At 39.2% G+C, this 17,228-nt stretch overlaps 2 protein-coding genes across 4 annotated transcripts; both read left to right on the top strand.

The window, feature by feature from the left end:
* The first annotated feature begins 1,268 nt into the window (after positions 1–1,268).
* On the top strand, positions 1,269–8,360 carry khdrbs1a (KH domain containing, RNA binding, signal transduction associated 1a). Of its 3 annotated transcripts, none has more exons than XM_083540512.1 (11): positions 1,296–1,715; positions 2,864–2,985; positions 3,402–3,518; positions 4,136–4,282; positions 4,475–4,614; positions 4,723–4,960; positions 5,116–5,189; positions 5,317–5,375; positions 5,779–5,929; positions 7,879–7,935; positions 8,049–8,360. In XM_083540512.1, exons 1-9 carry the CDS (start codon positions 1,541–1,543, stop codon positions 5,883–5,885), a joined length of 1,179 nt encoding a protein of 392 aa, XP_083396638.1. In that variant the 5' UTR covers positions 1,296–1,540; the 3' UTR covers positions 5,886–5,929; positions 7,879–7,935; positions 8,049–8,360. The 3 variants fall into 3 exon arrangements, with proteins under 3 accessions (XP_083396636.1, XP_083396638.1, XP_083396637.1); XM_083540511.1 differs by having other exon boundaries at positions 5,779–5,952; XM_083540510.1 differs by having other exon boundaries at positions 1,269–1,715; positions 5,779–7,935.
* Positions 8,361–10,464: 2,104 nt separating this feature from the next.
* On the top strand, positions 10,465–17,048 carry LOC310725510 (CD276 antigen). The gene is made up of 5 exons (XM_083540523.1): positions 10,465–10,832; positions 11,965–12,324; positions 14,246–14,524; positions 15,396–15,528; positions 15,629–17,048. Exons 1-4 carry the CDS (start codon positions 10,682–10,684, stop codon positions 15,515–15,517), a joined length of 912 nt encoding a protein of 303 aa, XP_083396649.1. The 5' UTR covers positions 10,465–10,681; the 3' UTR covers positions 15,518–15,528; positions 15,629–17,048.
* The last annotated feature ends 180 nt before the right edge of the window (positions 17,049–17,228 follow it).

Genomic DNA, 17,228 nt, shown 5'->3' with positions numbered 1-17,228 from the left:
AATTTGTGCAAACTTTTTTTGGCCTACCATTATTTGCATTGGTGTGGATAACAATACAGAGCACAATCAACCTGGAACATCTTTTGTATCGCTGTATTTGAGAACCACAATCACAAAGGATGACTCGGACGACTCTCGCAAAACGACATGCACTTCTTTTGTGATCGATGGGACAATTTGCAGGTGATTGTCTCGAGGATGATTATTGACCCAGCTGGGTTTCTGGCGGGGGGTGACTCATATTTCTTTACACACGTTTTACTCTTTTAAACAGTTCAAACACAATTTTGTTATTTTATGTGTTCATGACTGAATGTCAGAATTACTTTGAACTACTTTTCATTACCAGTTTGGAAAAAAAAAACATTAAATACACAAAACTTCCACAGTATACAAAGCTACCACAATGCTGGAAATAATACATTGTATAGCCCAACAATTGTGGATACCTGACCATCAGACACAATTTTTTGCTTGTTGAACATCTCATTCCAGATTTTATGCATCTTGGTTGTTAGAAAAAAGGAAGGGAAGTCCTGCTGTGAGATTTTGGAGTGTGATTTGAATCCATTTAGCTACCATAGGCTTAGTAAGACCAGGCCTTGACAATGGGGTTAGAAAGCCTTGGATGCAGACTACATTTGAGTGGAATGAGCTGTCTGGAAGGTGCATATCTGAATGTGAGACTTCAAAACAATTTCAGCAGAGTATGTGAATGATCTGGACATATATAGACATGTACTGTACTCATGTCATGTGGCAAAAAAAAGGTTGCCCCTAATGGTACACGTATCTTTTAATTTGCTGGACACCTCTGGGACACTAATCCCCTTCAGTGCGTCATGGGATTTCATGACACGCTTGCCATATCCTAATGAAAATCATGTCAAGTCTGTTTAGCTACCAAAACACACAGTTGTCAACCAGTTGCCTCTGTCTGCCTTATGATTGCACATTCCTATCACCTAGTGCAGATGGGGCTACTAATTTGGATATTTTTGTCAATACATATGAACATATAAAGCCATGAGAAGGCTGAGGGCCCAGAATTATTATGGATGGATAGATGTGTTGTGCAATGACCTCCATCCAAGTACACAACGATTATTATTTTATTCATCATAATTGGGAAAAGATCCACATTTGACTTTGTAATCCTTTATTCAACTTTCAATTCGAAGTAAAAAAAAAACGTGCAATTAAATCAACGCGTGACATCCGCCATTTTGGAGAGACAATGTTCCCCTTTAAAGCGTAACTTCCGGTTCCTATTGACCTTTCAGAAGACACGACTCTTTCCCAGGTTCTAAGATATGATTGGGTGTTACTAAGATTTACCCAATCATAATAGTTTATCGGCACTTGGTGGGCGGGGCTTCTTTGAATACCGGTTGATGGAAGAAAAAAAGAAAGAAAAAAAGAAAAAAAAAACCCTGGTAGGAGCCTCTAGCTTTGTTAGAAGAGCTGCGTATCATCTTTGCGTCTTCTCGTATTCAGTGCTCGGGAATTAAATCGAATAATTTGCTAATAATTCGGATTCATGGACGCAGCCCGTAACAACACCACCACCACCACCACCACCAAGGTTAAGAAACCGAACAGCACCGGCAGTAGCCCCAGCATGGAGAGTGAGAGTAAATATCTCCCGGAGCTGCTGGCGGAGAAGGACAGTCTGGATGCGTCGTTCACTCACGCCATGAAACTGCTCGCTGCAGGTCTGTTTATTTAGACTTATTTATGTATTTGGATGTGCACAATTTTATATTAAAGTATTTTAAATGTATATAAAATCTCGTGTAACCTTCACGTAGCTGCTGCACTGTTGCTAGGTAATGCTAACAACGTGGGATCGCTGTGCTAACGCTAGGCCAGCTAGTCAACAAAGCTTAGCCTAGCATGGGTCTGAGCTTCCTGTCTGAACAAAGAGTGCAGGAAAACCAAGGCCCCTGAAATGTGTGGGGGGTTTTTTTTTGGGGGGGGGGGGGTATTTTTTGCTTTATTTGCTATTTTATTATTATTATTATTTATTTAACGTTTTTCTTAAATCCAACCCCCGTGTGGCGCATGTTATACCGTCTCATGCACGCGCGCATCCCTAAAAGGTGCAACAGGCTGTTTCTTCCAGAGCCCACGTTCTCGCGTCTCTAGATCTCAGTCCCTGTCCACGTTCTCGCGTCTCTAGATCCCAGTCCCTGCCCACGTTCTCGCGTCTCTAGATCCCAGTCCCTGCCCACGTTCTCGCGTCTCTAGATCCCAGTCCCTGCCCACGGTCTCGCGTCTCTAGATCCCAGGCCCTGCCCACGTTCTCTCGCGTCTCTAGATCCCAGGCCTTGGTCAGCATTCTGGAATATTTAGATCCCACGAGCAGGCATTTATAGATATGTGCTAGGCTTAGGGTCGGCTAAAGGAGTTCAAACGTCTTACCCTGATCCCATCTTGGGAGTCCGACCTCCCCTATTGCCCCCTTTAAAGAAGATGCACTACAATTCATGATTGGATCGAAGGGTGATTTTTAAATGGCTTGCAGCGGCAACATGTCACCAGGTTCTGCACAAATCTTGCGTTCGGCGCTTGTCTGGTCACGATGGGCTCCAATCCCCGTATTTGTGGAGGAGTCAAGTTACTCTTGCAGATTAAATGAATGAGAAATGGATCAATAAAAGCTGAAATATTCAATGACAAATGTAGTTTGTTAGACATTTAGACAAGTATTGCAAAAGTATTGAAACTAAGCACACAGCCACACCAAACCACGCTCCTTTTTTGTGTACTATGATTGATTAAAATTAGAGATTTCACCCACAAAGATAAACTACGGTAGCACAAACAAAATGCACATTTTCACACCGTGGTGTTTTTACAGAGATCGAACGGATCCAGAAAGGCGAACCGAAAAAAGATGGCGAGGCGTACCTGGACTTGTTTACCGCCAAAAACGTGCGAGTGAAGGAACGAGTGCTTATTCCTGTCAAACAGTATCCTCGGGTGAGTGGGTGGAAATGTATTCCTTCTATTTAAGAGAAACTAAGCAGTTGTATCTTTCTTTCTTTTTTATCTTGTCAAGGCAATGCATTTTTTATTTTTTTAAAAACAAATACCTTGACATAAAACCAACTAACAATTTCAGTAAATGACACTGTAGTCTAGGACTGTAACTAATACTATTGTAATGAATTAAATCACTACCTGCTACCCACAGACTCACTACGTCGGTCACTACGTCACAGACACTTGTAACAATGGCAATTTGCTTCCAGTAACAAAATTACAGCACATTTGTGAAAATCACTGGTTGAAATAAATGTATATATATATATTGCTGTACTGAACTATTTAAATTGAGCAGAACTTTTGTTTAAACTTCTGTAATTCTAAGTCGCTTCATGTTTCATCTTAACCAGTTCAACTTTGTGGGGAAGATTCTCGGACCCCAGGGCAGCACAATCAAAAGGCTGCAAGAGGAAACCGGAGCGAAGATTTCAGTCCTTGGCAAGGGTTCCATGAGGGACAAGAACAAGGTAGAAAACATTTCCTGCATCTTTACTCCTAACTAAAGTTAGCTGTTCGATGTTCCTGCTAGGTGAACTCTATACACTGGCTTTAGTCAGTGAGTTCTTTATAAGCATAGGCAGTAATTTGATATTGGAGATAATGATCTGTCTAATCAAGCATAACTGTGAAGTAATACTAATAGCTGACAAGTTTCCCCACATGAAAGTAACAAAAAAAAAAAAAAAAGATTGTACCCACTGTAACAAACCCTGACCGACTAGCTATGGTTTCTGATTCTATTTTTGAGAATCATTTATTTATATGGTCACCACAATGACCAGTCTCACCAAAATGACTTCGCACAAACACGTGCCAACCCTTGTTAAAAAATGTGGTAGACTTTTATTTAGAGCTTTCCTTAGCTTTTATTTAATGTTGTGAAAGGTACACGTGTGTGGTTTGTGTGATCCTACTGAAATTCTATAATTCTGTGTGCGTTCTCTAGCACCAGACACGAACATGCGAGTACATGGTTGGCATCAGCCGTCTGTTTTTAGCCTTGTTTTATTTTAGCCACTAGTAGGCGGTGTTTAGCCGATTTATAATAAATACATTTGACTTGTCTTTTTTTTTTTTCTGGTAGGAAGAAGAGCTACGGAAGGGAGGGGAGCCCAAATACGCTCACCTGTCTATGGAACTGCACGTGTACATCGAAGTGTTTGCGCCGATCCCGGAATGCTATCTGCGCATGGCTCACGCTATGGACGAGGTCAAGAAGTTCCTCATGCCCGTAAGTCATTTTTGCAGCAGTAGAATTCAAGGCTTGTTCTGAAAAAGACATTTTAGTTTTGTGTTTAAGTGTGATTAATTGAAGGGTTTTACGGTATCGGTGCTAGATCATGTTTCCAGTTTTTTAATCTACTAGATCAGAAAACATAACAGCCTCGATGGTCACCTTAAATGATTCTATTCATGATTATAGGTGGACAACATGGAAGAGATGCACCAAGATCCCTTCATGGATGTCGGATATCTGAATGGTGCGCAGGACGCACACAATCGAGGGCGTGGAGGTCCAGGCCGGGGCCGCGGTGGCCCACCACTTCCAATGCCTGGGGCCAGGTATGACCCCCTCTAATAAAACATTTTCAAGTATGCTTTGCTTTTTAATAATATCAGTGATTGACTGTCATTATGGATACATGACCGATGTAATTATTTTTCAATCAGAGGTCGTGGCATGCTCCCACGCGGTGGTGCTCCTCGTGGCGCTGCCCCCCGAGGTGGCCCCAGAGGAGGCGGAGCAGCAAGAGGAGCGCCCGTGGGCCGAGGCGGCCATCCCTCCGCAGCCGCTAACCGCGGAGGAGCCGCGGGAAGAGCCCGGCCACCTGCCGCCTCGCAGAGGATGGCACCTGCACCCGCCCTCTCTCACCAGCAGCACCCGGCACCAGAGTCGTACGAGGAATACGTGAGTCACTGATTTGTTTGTGCCCGCTGCACCCGAAGTCCTCGTTAGCTACTAAACCACAGCAATTCAATCAGATTTACCGAAAATTGATGTTATGATCATCCGCGTACTTGTTAAACGAAACCTTGTTTGTTTGGGGTTTTTTTCTTCATCAGGCGTACGACGAGAACTATGCTGATACTCAATATGAAGGTTACGAAAACTATTATAGCCAGGCCGCGCCACAGGGGTAGGTGCCTTTTTTTTTTTTGTAAAAACGAGTCAAGCCCACAGTTTCTGCAGTTTAGCAGGAATTTTCAATAGAATCTTGTGGTTTTCTTGCCACTACAATAATCATTTATTTATTTATCAAACAGAGAAACAGAATATTATGATTACGGTCACGGCGAGGCTCAGGAGAACTACGAATCATACGGTAAGTTGACCGGATGCATGTTAAACAGCTTTGTTCCCGTCGCTCCTTATTAACATCAGCATTAATAAACACTGGGTGTGTTGGGTAAAAAAACAGTAATGAGCAAATGTGTGAGAGGGTCAGTTTTCAGCCCTTTCTGTTAACGCCCAAATTGTCTGTCCTGCTTTTACGGTTTACACATGTTCTGTAGAAGCGCCTAAAAAAAGCACAATAAACATTTTATAGCAGTCCTTTTTTTTATAAATCCAGTTACGTATAAACCTTTTTTTTTATTATTCCAAAATATTTAAAAAAGGTGTTTGTGAAAGAACCCAAGTTTATACTAAAAGCTCTCTCTCTCTCTCTCTCTCTCTCTCTCTCTCTCTCTCTCTCTCTCTCTCTCCTCCCACTTGTTTCTTGGCAGCTGAAGATGATTGGGAAGGTGCTGCGTGGGGTAGCGGTGGAGGGAAAGCCCCCCCTGCCCGCCAAAATAAAGGAAGCTATCGTGAACATCCGTACGGGAGATTCTGAGACCCGCCGCTCACTCGGGGTTGCCCAGTCAACCGCCACCAATTGTAACTCCTTTTAACAGCTCAAAGTAATTTTTAGATATTTTGTCCTCATTTCCTTTCTTTTTTTTTCCTCCTTTTTTTTATATAAACGTTCACCTCTTTTTAATAATCTTCTGGCCAAACCATTTTGTAGATACACTAAGGAATACGCTTGCTCAGGAGTGTCGTTTCAGCGCTTCCTCTTTGCGATGATTGCTTGTGCAGTTTGCTTGCTGATTTCTTATTTTGTATTATTTCGGTGTATGTAATTATCGTGGGTAGAACGTAGAAGCCTGGATTACGCTTGCAAATAGTCAAGGTTTGCGCAAACAAACGGCTCGGTTTGAGTCGTGTGATCCTTAAAAGAAAAAAGATCTCGACAAAAAGGCTTCGAAACAAAAAAAGTGTTTAAAAGCCGCGGTACAAACCCAACACTAAAACATCAAAATTAAACTGACGGCTGTGGAAGTGTGAGCTATTGGACAGGATTAACAGAATCCAGAACTTTCTCTGAAGAAATATGTTCGGGTTCAGGCGCAGTATTGTGTTCAAAAAGTAAAAAAAAAAAAAATAATTTTTGTTGGTTATGACGTTTCTCTTTTTTTGTAAAGGAAAGCGAATGTGGCCAGTCTAAACGTATGTGTATATACAAGTTACCTCTGGTTAAACGTTTTATTTTGCTGTTTTATAGTTTTTTGCATTTCACAAAATAATTCTTGTGTTCGTTGCCTAAATAGGGAACTAAACATGTTTTTCTGTAGAATGTCAGTCAATAAAGCGCAGTCTTGTTCCCCAGCTAACAAAACCTGGTATTTTTGCTTTTCTTCTAGCTGTCAGTACATAAATGCCATTTACTAACTAGTTTTTGTTACGAAAACTTGCATGCAGATAATAATACATGTACTTCGTTTGTTCAGTGGATGTAAAACAAAATATTGTGTATAAACCGTTGCTAATCAAATCCAGTGACCGTAGCTGCTGTTAAATTAATGACTATTTATAAACTGTCCTGTTTGTTTCCAAAACCACATAAAAACCCTAACATACAAAAACACTCCCCATTTTGTGTCCTGAAGTGAAATGTGTGCTTAATTTATTTATTTTTTTCTTTCAATGATTTATACACAATACTGCAAAAATGGGATGTTGAAAGAGGACTTCCTTTGAAAGCTACGCCTGAGTTCTTGGGAAGTGCTGATGTTTGATTAAACATACTCACTCCATCTTTTTCTTTTATCGAAAAGGATCGTGAGGCGAGTCCTGCCGTGCGGCCTCTAAAATAGATACCTTGTTTTAAAGAAGGTAACGTATGAGCAAAGTTTCACTGACGCTAACAAGTCTCCAAAAAATGAAAGAAAATGTAGACTCTGGCTTATTGGGGTTGTATATCAAAATATAAAAACTGGGTATGAAAGAACAAAAAAGAAGCTCCACCTCACCTGGTGGCCAACTTGCCACTCGGATAAATGTTGTGTAGTGTGAAGAAGATTGCAATTCAAACTTGCAGGCTTACTCGACTTGCGTTGGGCTGAAAAAATAAAGAACAAAAATCGAGAAGGAGGCGCTACAAAAAAGGTGGCTTAGGAAACGCTACAAAAAAGGTAACCTCTGCCCTAAATATCTTTATTTATTTATTTTTTTCCAACACTATGTTTTTGCTTTAAAAAAAAAAAAAATCTAAGGAACACGTTCAAAATCTTTTAAAAAGAAAAAAAAAAAAAGTTAATACATGCAACTCTTGCTCTAAAATCTCATGTTTTAAAATAGAATTTATTTAAAAGTAAAATAGTTACGAATAAATGAGCTAATGGTTCTGTATTAAAACAAATTAGCCTTTTTTCCACTCTAAAAATAGATCGAATAAAAGTAATTTAAATCCGCACGAGTTGCATAGATTGGTTTACAGTCGTAGATGTTCCGACGTGTCGAGTACGCAATGGTAACTTCTTGTTCTGTTCTCCACCATCACACAGATGCTGATCTGATCAGGTGACTGATGTGTGACTGGATGCAGCTGATGGCCACAAAAGGTAGATTTACACTAATAGTCATTTGTGTTCATTATTATACAGTGGATGAATATTGGGAGAAAACACAGATTTATTTATTTTTTTTCTCCTTTTCCTTTCTGCCACACATTCAGGATCCCATATTGTGAACAAGATCCTTTAAAGCCATCTGTGTTTCCACTCCAGCACAATGCAGGCACTGCTGAAACAATAACAGACTTTTTTTTTCCTCCTTAGTCTTGTTTTTCAGGAGTGGGAAAATACATTTTATTTATTTATTTTTTATATATATATATATATATAACTGCCATTTTTTTATGCGTACCACTTAATAAATACGCTTTTCAAGTTCTTTCTCAAAGCCGTTTTGTACAGTCATCCAGTAAATAGATTTTCTATAAAAAAACTTTGTATGTGAAATTATCAATAAATTACTTTTGTTACAAGTCTGTCTTTGACGGTCATTTTTTTTCCTCACCCCCACAATCCGACTGCTTCCCGACGCCATCCTCCACTGCAAGAATAAATAATGCCCTCATGTTGAAGCACAGCCTGGCTGGATTACAGTCCAGTGAAAGGTCTCTCTGTTTAGTTATGTTTGGGGTGGGTTGGTGGGTGGGGAGACTCCACCGGTTACTTGGGTTACACACATTTTGAATTTCTGCCAGCTAAACATTGTCATATTGTTTACGGAAAGTTATTTTTATACTGAAAGATTTTCTATGCCAAAGAAAACAGGCAAATTTCGTCTGAAATTTTCGTTTGTGTGGAGCCAATCTGAAGTGTTATCAATAGTAGGGATATTAAAGAACTTTTTTCCTTTATGGAAAACTTACTGAAAGTCTATTGTGACTATTTTCTGTTTTCTTTGAGCGTTTGCATTTTAATGTGTAGTTCTTCATATTTGAAGTTAGATTGTAGGTGATGGATTAATGCTTTTTTTTCTGTTAACTATGAGGTATAAATTGATGGATAAATAGACCTTCATTGTTTTTATTAAGGCACCTTCATTATTATTGTGTCTATAAAATAATATGCATTGCTTTGTGATAAACAAAAGCGTGTTAAACAACCCAGAGTATGTTTTCTATTTTGGATTGTCCCACGTAGCCACATTTAGCTTTAATGGCAGCTTGGCATACGCCTGACATTCTCTCATTGGATGCACGAGGTAGATGCCTGGAATGATTTTCAACTGGTTATGATTATTCTTGCCTTCTTTCTGCATTAGACCATCAGCTGTCTTGTGCAGAGGAAAGGGTGGGTACAGCGAGAATAACCCTATTGTTGCTACAAGAAGTATTGTAGAAATAAAAAAAAACAACAAAGGTAAAGAGAAAAGAACATCCATCATAAGTTTAAGGTCAAACAAAAAAAATCACAAGAACTTTATATGTATGTTCAAATGTCTCCCAAATCATCAAACATTGATAAAACAGGCTCCAAGGAAGCACAAGAGCTACATCTGCTGCAGGAGATTTACCAGCGAAGAAACGCAAGGACTTTAGATCAGTGGAAAAATCGTTTGGTCGGATGAGATTGTTGTTCCTAACCGCCATGTCTTTGTTCGATTTCGAGAAAGGAGACGTTTCCCACTGTAAAGCATAAATGAAGGTGTGATTGTGTGGTTGCTTTGTTGAGCGCACATTTAACCAGCATGGCTACCACATTTTGCAGCGACGTGCCATTCCATCTGGTCTGCACCAAGTCCATCAATTGTTTATCAACAGGACAATGACCCCAAACAAAAAGATTATGTAAGTGCTCTTTTGTCCAAGAAGGAGATTGATGAAGTGCTGCATCACATGATCTGTCCTCCATAATCACCTGATCGAAATCAAATTGAGATGGTCTGGGACAAACTGGGCCATAGAGTGAAAGAAAAGCATCCGAGAACCAGACAATTGTGGTGCTAAATTAATAAATTAGATAAATCATTAGGATCCTGAACGGAATATTGGAGGATCCTGAACGGAATATTGTATCTGCTCCATGCAGATATGCTTTACATGGTTTGGAGAGGAAGATCTTGTATGGTCCGCCATAGAGGTCTGATCCCAACTCTACCAAGAAGCTTGGGGATGAATGTGAACGCTGACTGCACCCCAGGCTTTCTCACCTCACCTACCTCAGTACCTGCCTTTACAAACACCCTTTTGGCTGATAAACACAAATGTCCACAAGCGCACACTAAAGTCTAGTGGAACAGCTTTCAAGAAGAACGAAGGGAATTATAAGAGCAATTGGAACCAACTGTTGAATGCAATGCTTAAAAAAGCACATACCATACTTATGACCAGGTGTCCACAAATGTTTGGCAATATAGATTACATTTCGTGACTATTTCACGAAATGCCGTTGCAAAAGAAGATCCAGGAAGACGCCTTAACCACTAAACTACCGCCCCCTATCCAAGTGGGCATTAATTATAGCTTGGAATAAACCGCAGTATAGTAATTATAGTAGAAGCTTCTACATGGGTTATCCTTCACTGACTCATGCAAAAGCCTAAACACAAGACAGTAGAAGTCTGGTGTAAAAAGAGGCATGTGTGTGACTGAATGGATTGCAGCAGTTGGCACGCAGCGACTGACTCACGCGGTCGCGCGTGGGCTCGTGCCAATTATCAGTGTGACTTAGTGTCAAACGGCTTTCGTTTTTTGTAGGTCAAAGTCGAGAAGTATTTCTGAGTTCAGGAGGAGGGAGTTCACAAAGGGGTTAATAGGGTGAAGAAGGAGTATTTATATTCAGCCAGAGCTCCGGTGGGATGTCGGAACAGCAACACTCTATTTCTGTCTGCGCGTGGAGACGGTGGAGGAAAAAAACACCAGCAATGCACGCAGTTGGATATCACAGAGTGGTGCACAGCACCTTCCTCATCTTCCTCAGTGTAATCATCATCCAATGTTCATACGCAGGTAGGGAACGTTAATGCATTTTGCTGTTGTGTGAGAGAAAGAAAGAGTGTGTGTGTGTGTGTGTTGCTATTTTCTCTTCTTCCACTCCTGCAATGCAATGAGTTAGTTATTCTAGAGTAGACCAAATCAAGTAAAGTATTATTAGTATAATTATTATTATTATTATTTCTTATATATTATATAGTAACCTGCAATTAGAAAACTGTTCCACCATCTAAATTTCTTGAATAAAAAATAATTTGTGATATTATTCCCTACAAACATTCTTTAAATAGTTTTTTTTTTCCTTTATATAATACTAAATAGCACATTGACTGCAAAATGAGTTCAACTGCATTGTAATTGAAGTTCTTGTTGGTTATAAGTTATAATATCCAGGTGTATGGAGACCTGTTTACTTTCTGTCTCATGACTTGTTCATGAGTTTGTTCATGAAAAAGGGAATAAAAGAAGCCTGAATGGTATTCGTTAATGTAAAAAAAAAAAAAAAACAAAGAAAAGAAACTGGATCATACCAAACAATGAAATGTGATTCAAAGGAATCTTAAATGCAACAGCATTTGTTGAACGTGATGTCGTTTCAGCGCAAAGAATTTCATGTATAGATGTAAGATTTGGTTTATAAGATTTTAGTTCAGCTTTAATAGTTTAAATAGGCTCACAGAATGTTTTTCTCAACCAGCACAGAATCCCTTTGTTTAATTTGTTCTGTGTAGCATTTCTTTTCAGTGAAAACCCATTTAGGAACAAATGAATGTATTATGCAATGATTAGCATTGTGTCTCTACCCACTGACCTGAATAGTGTGGTTATGAAAGAATATGTATAGATATAAGGCAGGTGCTTTGTGCTTTCATCTGCATTTCTTCAACAGTTGTGAAGAATAGGGGTCTTTAACAGGGTCTTGATGAGTTAAAGCTGACTGAGATTTTAAGTTTCACTTAATGCGTTCTACACTAAACCCTAAACTTCTTTATATTATTCTTTGCAATCTTTCTTCTAACATCATTAATCTCTTGGTTTGACCTGAATAACATTTTATTCCGTTCACTGTTAACTCTTTATGTTTACAATGAGAGGTCCGTTCCCTTTGACTGCACCAATACTTTCCAAAAACCATCTATTTTCTTAGACCCATTAAATGTGACGGTACCACAAAGTCGTTTGACCGCAGCCAGGGGACACTCTGTGATTCTTGGATGTGAATTCTCTCCTGACTTTGGACAAAATCCGGACATTTCCAGCTTGGTTTTGACCTGGCAACGAAAAAAGGATAACCGTGTGGTTCATAGCTTCTATTATGAACAGAACCAACTGAATACTCAAGACTCTGCATACCAGAACCGAACATCACTCTTCAGGAACCAGCTAAACAAAGGAAATGCTTCAGTCAAGATCGAGAATGTGGGAGTGCAGGACGCCGGACGCTATCTCTGCATTGTGAGCACCAATCAAGGGACTGACAAAGCAGAGTTACAGCTAGACTACGGAGGTAAGCGGAGGCTTTTTGTAACCGAATGTGTTCAAGAGTTTTAATGATTGCACGGTGCATACCTTTATATAGTGGTCTGGGAAAACCTTTTACATGGTCCGATATTAACGAAGTAAATGTAATTTGTTACTGTACTTACCGTATTTTTCGGACTATAAGCCGCTACTTTTTTCCCACGTTTTGAACCCTGCGGCTTAAACAACGAATCGGCTTATTTATGAATTTTTCCTGGGTTTTTCCCGGTTTCACAAACTTCAAGGCAAAAAACTGAACCCCATAACATTAGACCAATAAAATGTTCGAACGGAAACGAAAAGGTAGGCTACTGTTTAGTTACGAGCCATTGTAGCGCGTTGAGTCTGGGTGAAGGGAGAGCTCGCTAACTCCAGTTGCAACAGAAATCATATAAGCACAGACAGGTTTCCGAAACTCGTGCTTTTTTATTTTTCTTGGCAACAATTACGTTACAGTTTAGTCAAAGAAACTTAGAAATGAGCATCAGAAAATAACAAGGACATAATCCTCAGTCTTGCACACACGCAGTAGCAGCGGAAAAATGCGGCGGCAGGCTATTCCCAAAATAGCGCTGTGCTCCTAAAGAAAGCGCAATATATTTTACCCGTTACACAGTGTAACAGACACTGTCTTTCATTAAAGCCTGTGTAAAGTTCATTAGTTTCAGTGTAGACGGCTTATACACAGGTGCGGCTTATTTATGTTTAAAATAAAAATCTTTCTCAAATTCAGTTTTTTTGTTTATCTGTACTTGAAGTATTTTCATTTGCAGAGACTTTTATTTTATTTCCCTACATTTCAACTACATTTTTGCTGAATCAGTCATTCCTTTTTTTTATTTATGAGCGGATAAAAACAACCGGTCAAGCACGCAGCAAGCCACCAATCAGGGTCGAGCGCACAATCTGTTTTGAACTTGTTTTGATTGCCGCTCGGTGTATCTACATACTTATTACCAAAATGCTGTTCAGCATCAGTTCGACAGCAAGCAGAACATTTTGGGAGGATTAACTGATGGAAGAAAATCCAGACTTGAACTCGCCACAACACACGCAGCCTTATTTTTCAAGTAGTTGAAAAGATTTTGGCTCATGATAATTTTAATAGATGTCAATCAATGTTTGACTCATTAATATCATTCTACTAACAGTAACAAAGTCTTTTCGCATAAACTGAGTTGATTAAACAAAGAGTCTTGTGACAAAATTGGATACTTTTGACTGCAAATACTTTTGTACTTTTATTCAAGTGTAAGTTTAAAGTAATATTTTACCTACTGTACATTCACTTTTACTTCAGTAAATGGTGTGAGAACTTTGTCCACCACTGACTATAGAAGTTCTCACATTTTTGGAATCCGAGTGCAGTGGGCACAGACTCACCAAGTGATTATTGCTCTGATCTTCATCTGATCAATTTTGAGTCTGTGTCTGATGTATCTACAAATCCCTGTTCTTGGCCGACAGGAGTGCAATTCAGTGTGGTTTTCTTCTTCTTTAGCCTGCCTCATGGTTCAGTTGGTTGTCATTCTGTTCAGCATGGTTGTAAAGAGTGCTTACTGCAGCCTTCTCAATCCATTTTCGCACTCTCCTCTGACACTCTCTCTACAAGCTACCTTTTGCACTATTATGTTGACTATGAACATTCCAGATGATCAGCAGCTCGTGAAAGACTGACTATTGCCTCCTGGCCAGCACACTTTGCCCTTTCTGATGTTTGATTCCCTGTATCTGCATTATTTTATGCATTTCACTACTGCCATATTATTAGATAATTTTCACAAATAAGCTGTTTTCCAGACTTTAGAGGCACCTGAAAGATTTTCCCAGTCTCCCACAGATATACTGTATACCCACCATAAAAACAACAACAAAACAATTACAACTTGTGCTGTCTATTATTGCAGCTTTCTACACAGAACCGAGGTTAACCATCAGTGTAGACTCCTCTGACATTTCAGTGCAGTATGAGACGGAAGGATTCCCTGCTGCCGAGGTGATGTGGAAAGGAGAACATGGCGAGGACCTCAGCGAACAAACGATGACATCTATGCAATCAGATGAAGGAATGGGACTTTACTACATCAAAAGCAGTTTCATGGCACCAAACAATCCACTGAACTTCACATTTATTCTCAAAAACCAGCTGCTGCACCAACACCTGCAGAGGCCCGTCATCATCTCCGGTAAGCAACTCACCAAGTAGGCTGCTGTCATGGTAGAAAAATAAACCCCCTCTGACCATTTCTCTGACTAATCAGAATCAACTGGCCCTAAGAAAAATCTACCTCCCACCACTTGCTGCCAGAGGAGGAATAATAGCAGGGATTTGTCTATTTGGCTTTGTCAGGGATTTTCCTTTTGATAAACCTGAAACCCTCAGTGACCTGCTAAGCCACTAATGTCCCCAGTGTATCTAGTATTAAGGACAATAACAGGAAAAAGAAGCAGAAAAATTACTCCAGTAATGAGAGGTGCACACTTTTCAACAGAGCCACAAGTTTTCAGATGGGACTGTCTTGTTTTTTAGTGTTTATAATCAGATGGACTTCCTGTTACATAATTTCAGTCAGTCACCATTAAGGAATTTGATTTGATGGATCAGAGCATCTGCTCTGTGCTCGCACTTATGGCTCACTTCATGAACATGGTTCATATTTTGCTTCAAATTGGCCTTTAAAAACTAGGATCTGGATTGAGTAATAATAGGAATGTGAATGTGAACAGACCTACAAAGCTGTCAGTCCTTTCTGATTGGTTCCAATGGTCTGAGGGTAAATCTGGTTGAAGGAGACATCAGCTATTTCTTTCAATCCTCCTCTTTCCTTGAAATTAGTTTTATGACAAAGGAAATGAGATGAGGGTGGGCGAACAACTGTTAATGGCTGTTCAAACAGAAGTGAATACCAGAGGATTCTAATCCTAATATTAAAGTATGTCATGGTTTTAAGGCAAAGCTACACTTAGGGTAGTGTAGTTAATAATGTGCTACATTAAAATATACCAAAAAAAAGTGTGTTATGCGGTAACTCAAATCAGCCCTTCTCTTTTTTCTAGGTGCTCAGCCTTCCTGTCATAAGGGAATTATTGTACTTGTGCTTGTAGTCTGTTTGGTAATCTTCGTCGTGGCAGCAGGGATTGCCTATATATATATTCGCATGTTGAAAAGACAGAAATAAGCCATGCAGAGGCAAGTATCCGAGTGCAACGTAATACTAAACATTGATAAATGCAATATTTGACTGGAACCCATGTCATGACTTCTCTTTAATGCATATTTTTTTGTCTAGTTTGTAGAGTGTGTCGTTTGAAGAACAAGACGTTTCAAAGCAACCTTTAATTTGGCACTTGAAATCATTTAAATGTGCCTTCTCTGGCAACATCGCCTGAGCCTTTGCAGCATAGCATCCATGATTTAGTTTTTTATTTATTTATTCATTTTCCTGAATTCCTTTCAAATACTTTCCCAGAGTCCATGGCACATCTTATCACAAGTAACAACTGGTACTTATTGTTTAGAATTCACCCTGTCTTTACAATGAAGATGATAACAGCTGTCTGAAGGCCACAAAAAGTGTTTGTGCCTCAAAGATAAATACTTTCCCAAAATGGCCTCAGATTTCAGTAGTAGTTTTCAGCCAATTTGAGACTGTACTTGTGGTTAAATCTTGTTCTTACAGTGACATTTTTTCTTTCTTTCATGTGTTCACATAAGGTCTCATCCACAGTTTGATGATTTTTGAGTAATTAAACAGTTAAAGGTAATAAATCAAGGAGGCCGATTTAAAAACGAATGAGGTCAGCTGTAATATCATCAAGATTTGGCTAGCTTAGATTCCCCCCACCCAAATATCCCCTTTTTTTTAAATCACGGCACATGCTACGTTTGTAAAGAAAACCTGGGTTGGTCTGGAAAAAAACAGTTTGAAGACATTTAATTGTACACAAACACATATTGTAACTTAAGTTTCAAGCTCTGCCGTTTTCCTTGTGAAATGAAACCTGTGCCAGTGGTTGTGCTAGCAAGTTTACTCCATCAGTGATTTAGATTGGCCATAATTTTGCCTAAAAAAAAAATCGCCATTACAGAAATTTGTGTGGCGATTGTGTGTGTGTGTGTGTATAGAAATGAAGTCATGTACAGTAATAACTAATATAACTAATATAATTCAGCTGTACAAAATCAATGTTGCTTTGAAATGACCTGACTCAACCCCTCGGATGTTAAAGGGGGAAGATGCATTTTTACTTTTTAGCATGTTTGTTGGAGTTTCAGTCACAGGTTTTCACGTCTACTCTCAAGTCATATCCGAGAAGCCTTTAGACAAATGTAAACGATTAAACAAGCTAGTTAGCCATTGCATTGTTAGCCTCCTACCTCTTACCCCAGCGCTTACCTCCGACAATGATTGCATTAATTATTTCCCAGCATGGATGTTCTGTGCAGTTCATTAAAGTTTTGAAAAATCACATTGATGGATTTAGGGATAGTGGAGAAAGTAAAACCGGTTAAATCGTAATTCAGGCTTCACGAGATGACTATTTGTTTTCCTGAGATTTGTGTTTTCAGATTCAATCAATTTGTCTTTGCTGCTGAACCGTTGTGTTAATCTGTATAGATTGATCCTTGATAGACATATTAAATAACTTTTCTACATGTTTACAATAATTCTTTTTTTTTGGATAATAAAGCTAATATATTATCAGTCATTTTGTGAATTGTATTTTTTTTTTTTGCATGTGTTTGTTTCAAACAGCGAGTTTTAAATAACTACAACATTTTAGCCAGACTCCATAAAAAAAAAGGGAGTTCGGACACTCAAAACCAGTCAAGGTGGAAAAGGTTATTGAGTAACTACCATTTCATTTTTTATTATAATTTAAAAATAA

This window comes from Silurus aristotelis (assembly GCF_946808225.1).
Source record: "Silurus aristotelis genome assembly, chromosome: 4".
In the NCBI taxonomy this organism is placed as follows: domain Eukaryota; kingdom Metazoa; phylum Chordata; class Actinopteri; order Siluriformes; family Siluridae; genus Silurus; species Silurus aristotelis.
The sequence above is the reverse complement of the archived record's forward strand: the minus strand, read 5'-3'. Positions and strand labels throughout refer to the sequence as shown.

Coding starts and splice junctions, on each gene's coding strand:
- khdrbs1a (XM_083540510.1), top strand. CDS start 1,541: ATGGACGCAGCCCGTAACAACACCACCACCACCACCACCACCAAGGTT. Junction 5,190..5,316: donor AGCCAGGCCGCGCCACAGGG/GTAGGTGCCTTT, acceptor TTTATCAAACAG/AGAAACAGAATATTATGATT. Junction 5,376..5,778: donor GGAGAACTACGAATCATACG/GTAAGTTGACCG, acceptor GTTTCTTGGCAG/CTGAAGATGATTGGGAAGGT.
- LOC310725510 (XM_083540523.1), top strand. CDS start 10,682: ATGTCGGAACAGCAACACTCTATTTCTGTCTGCGCGTGGAGACGGTGG. Junction 10,833..11,964: donor CATCCAATGTTCATACGCAG/GTAGGGAACGTT, acceptor CTATTTTCTTAG/ACCCATTAAATGTGACGGTA. Junction 14,525..15,395: donor GAGGCCCGTCATCATCTCCG/GTAAGCAACTCA, acceptor TCTTTTTTCTAG/GTGCTCAGCCTTCCTGTCAT.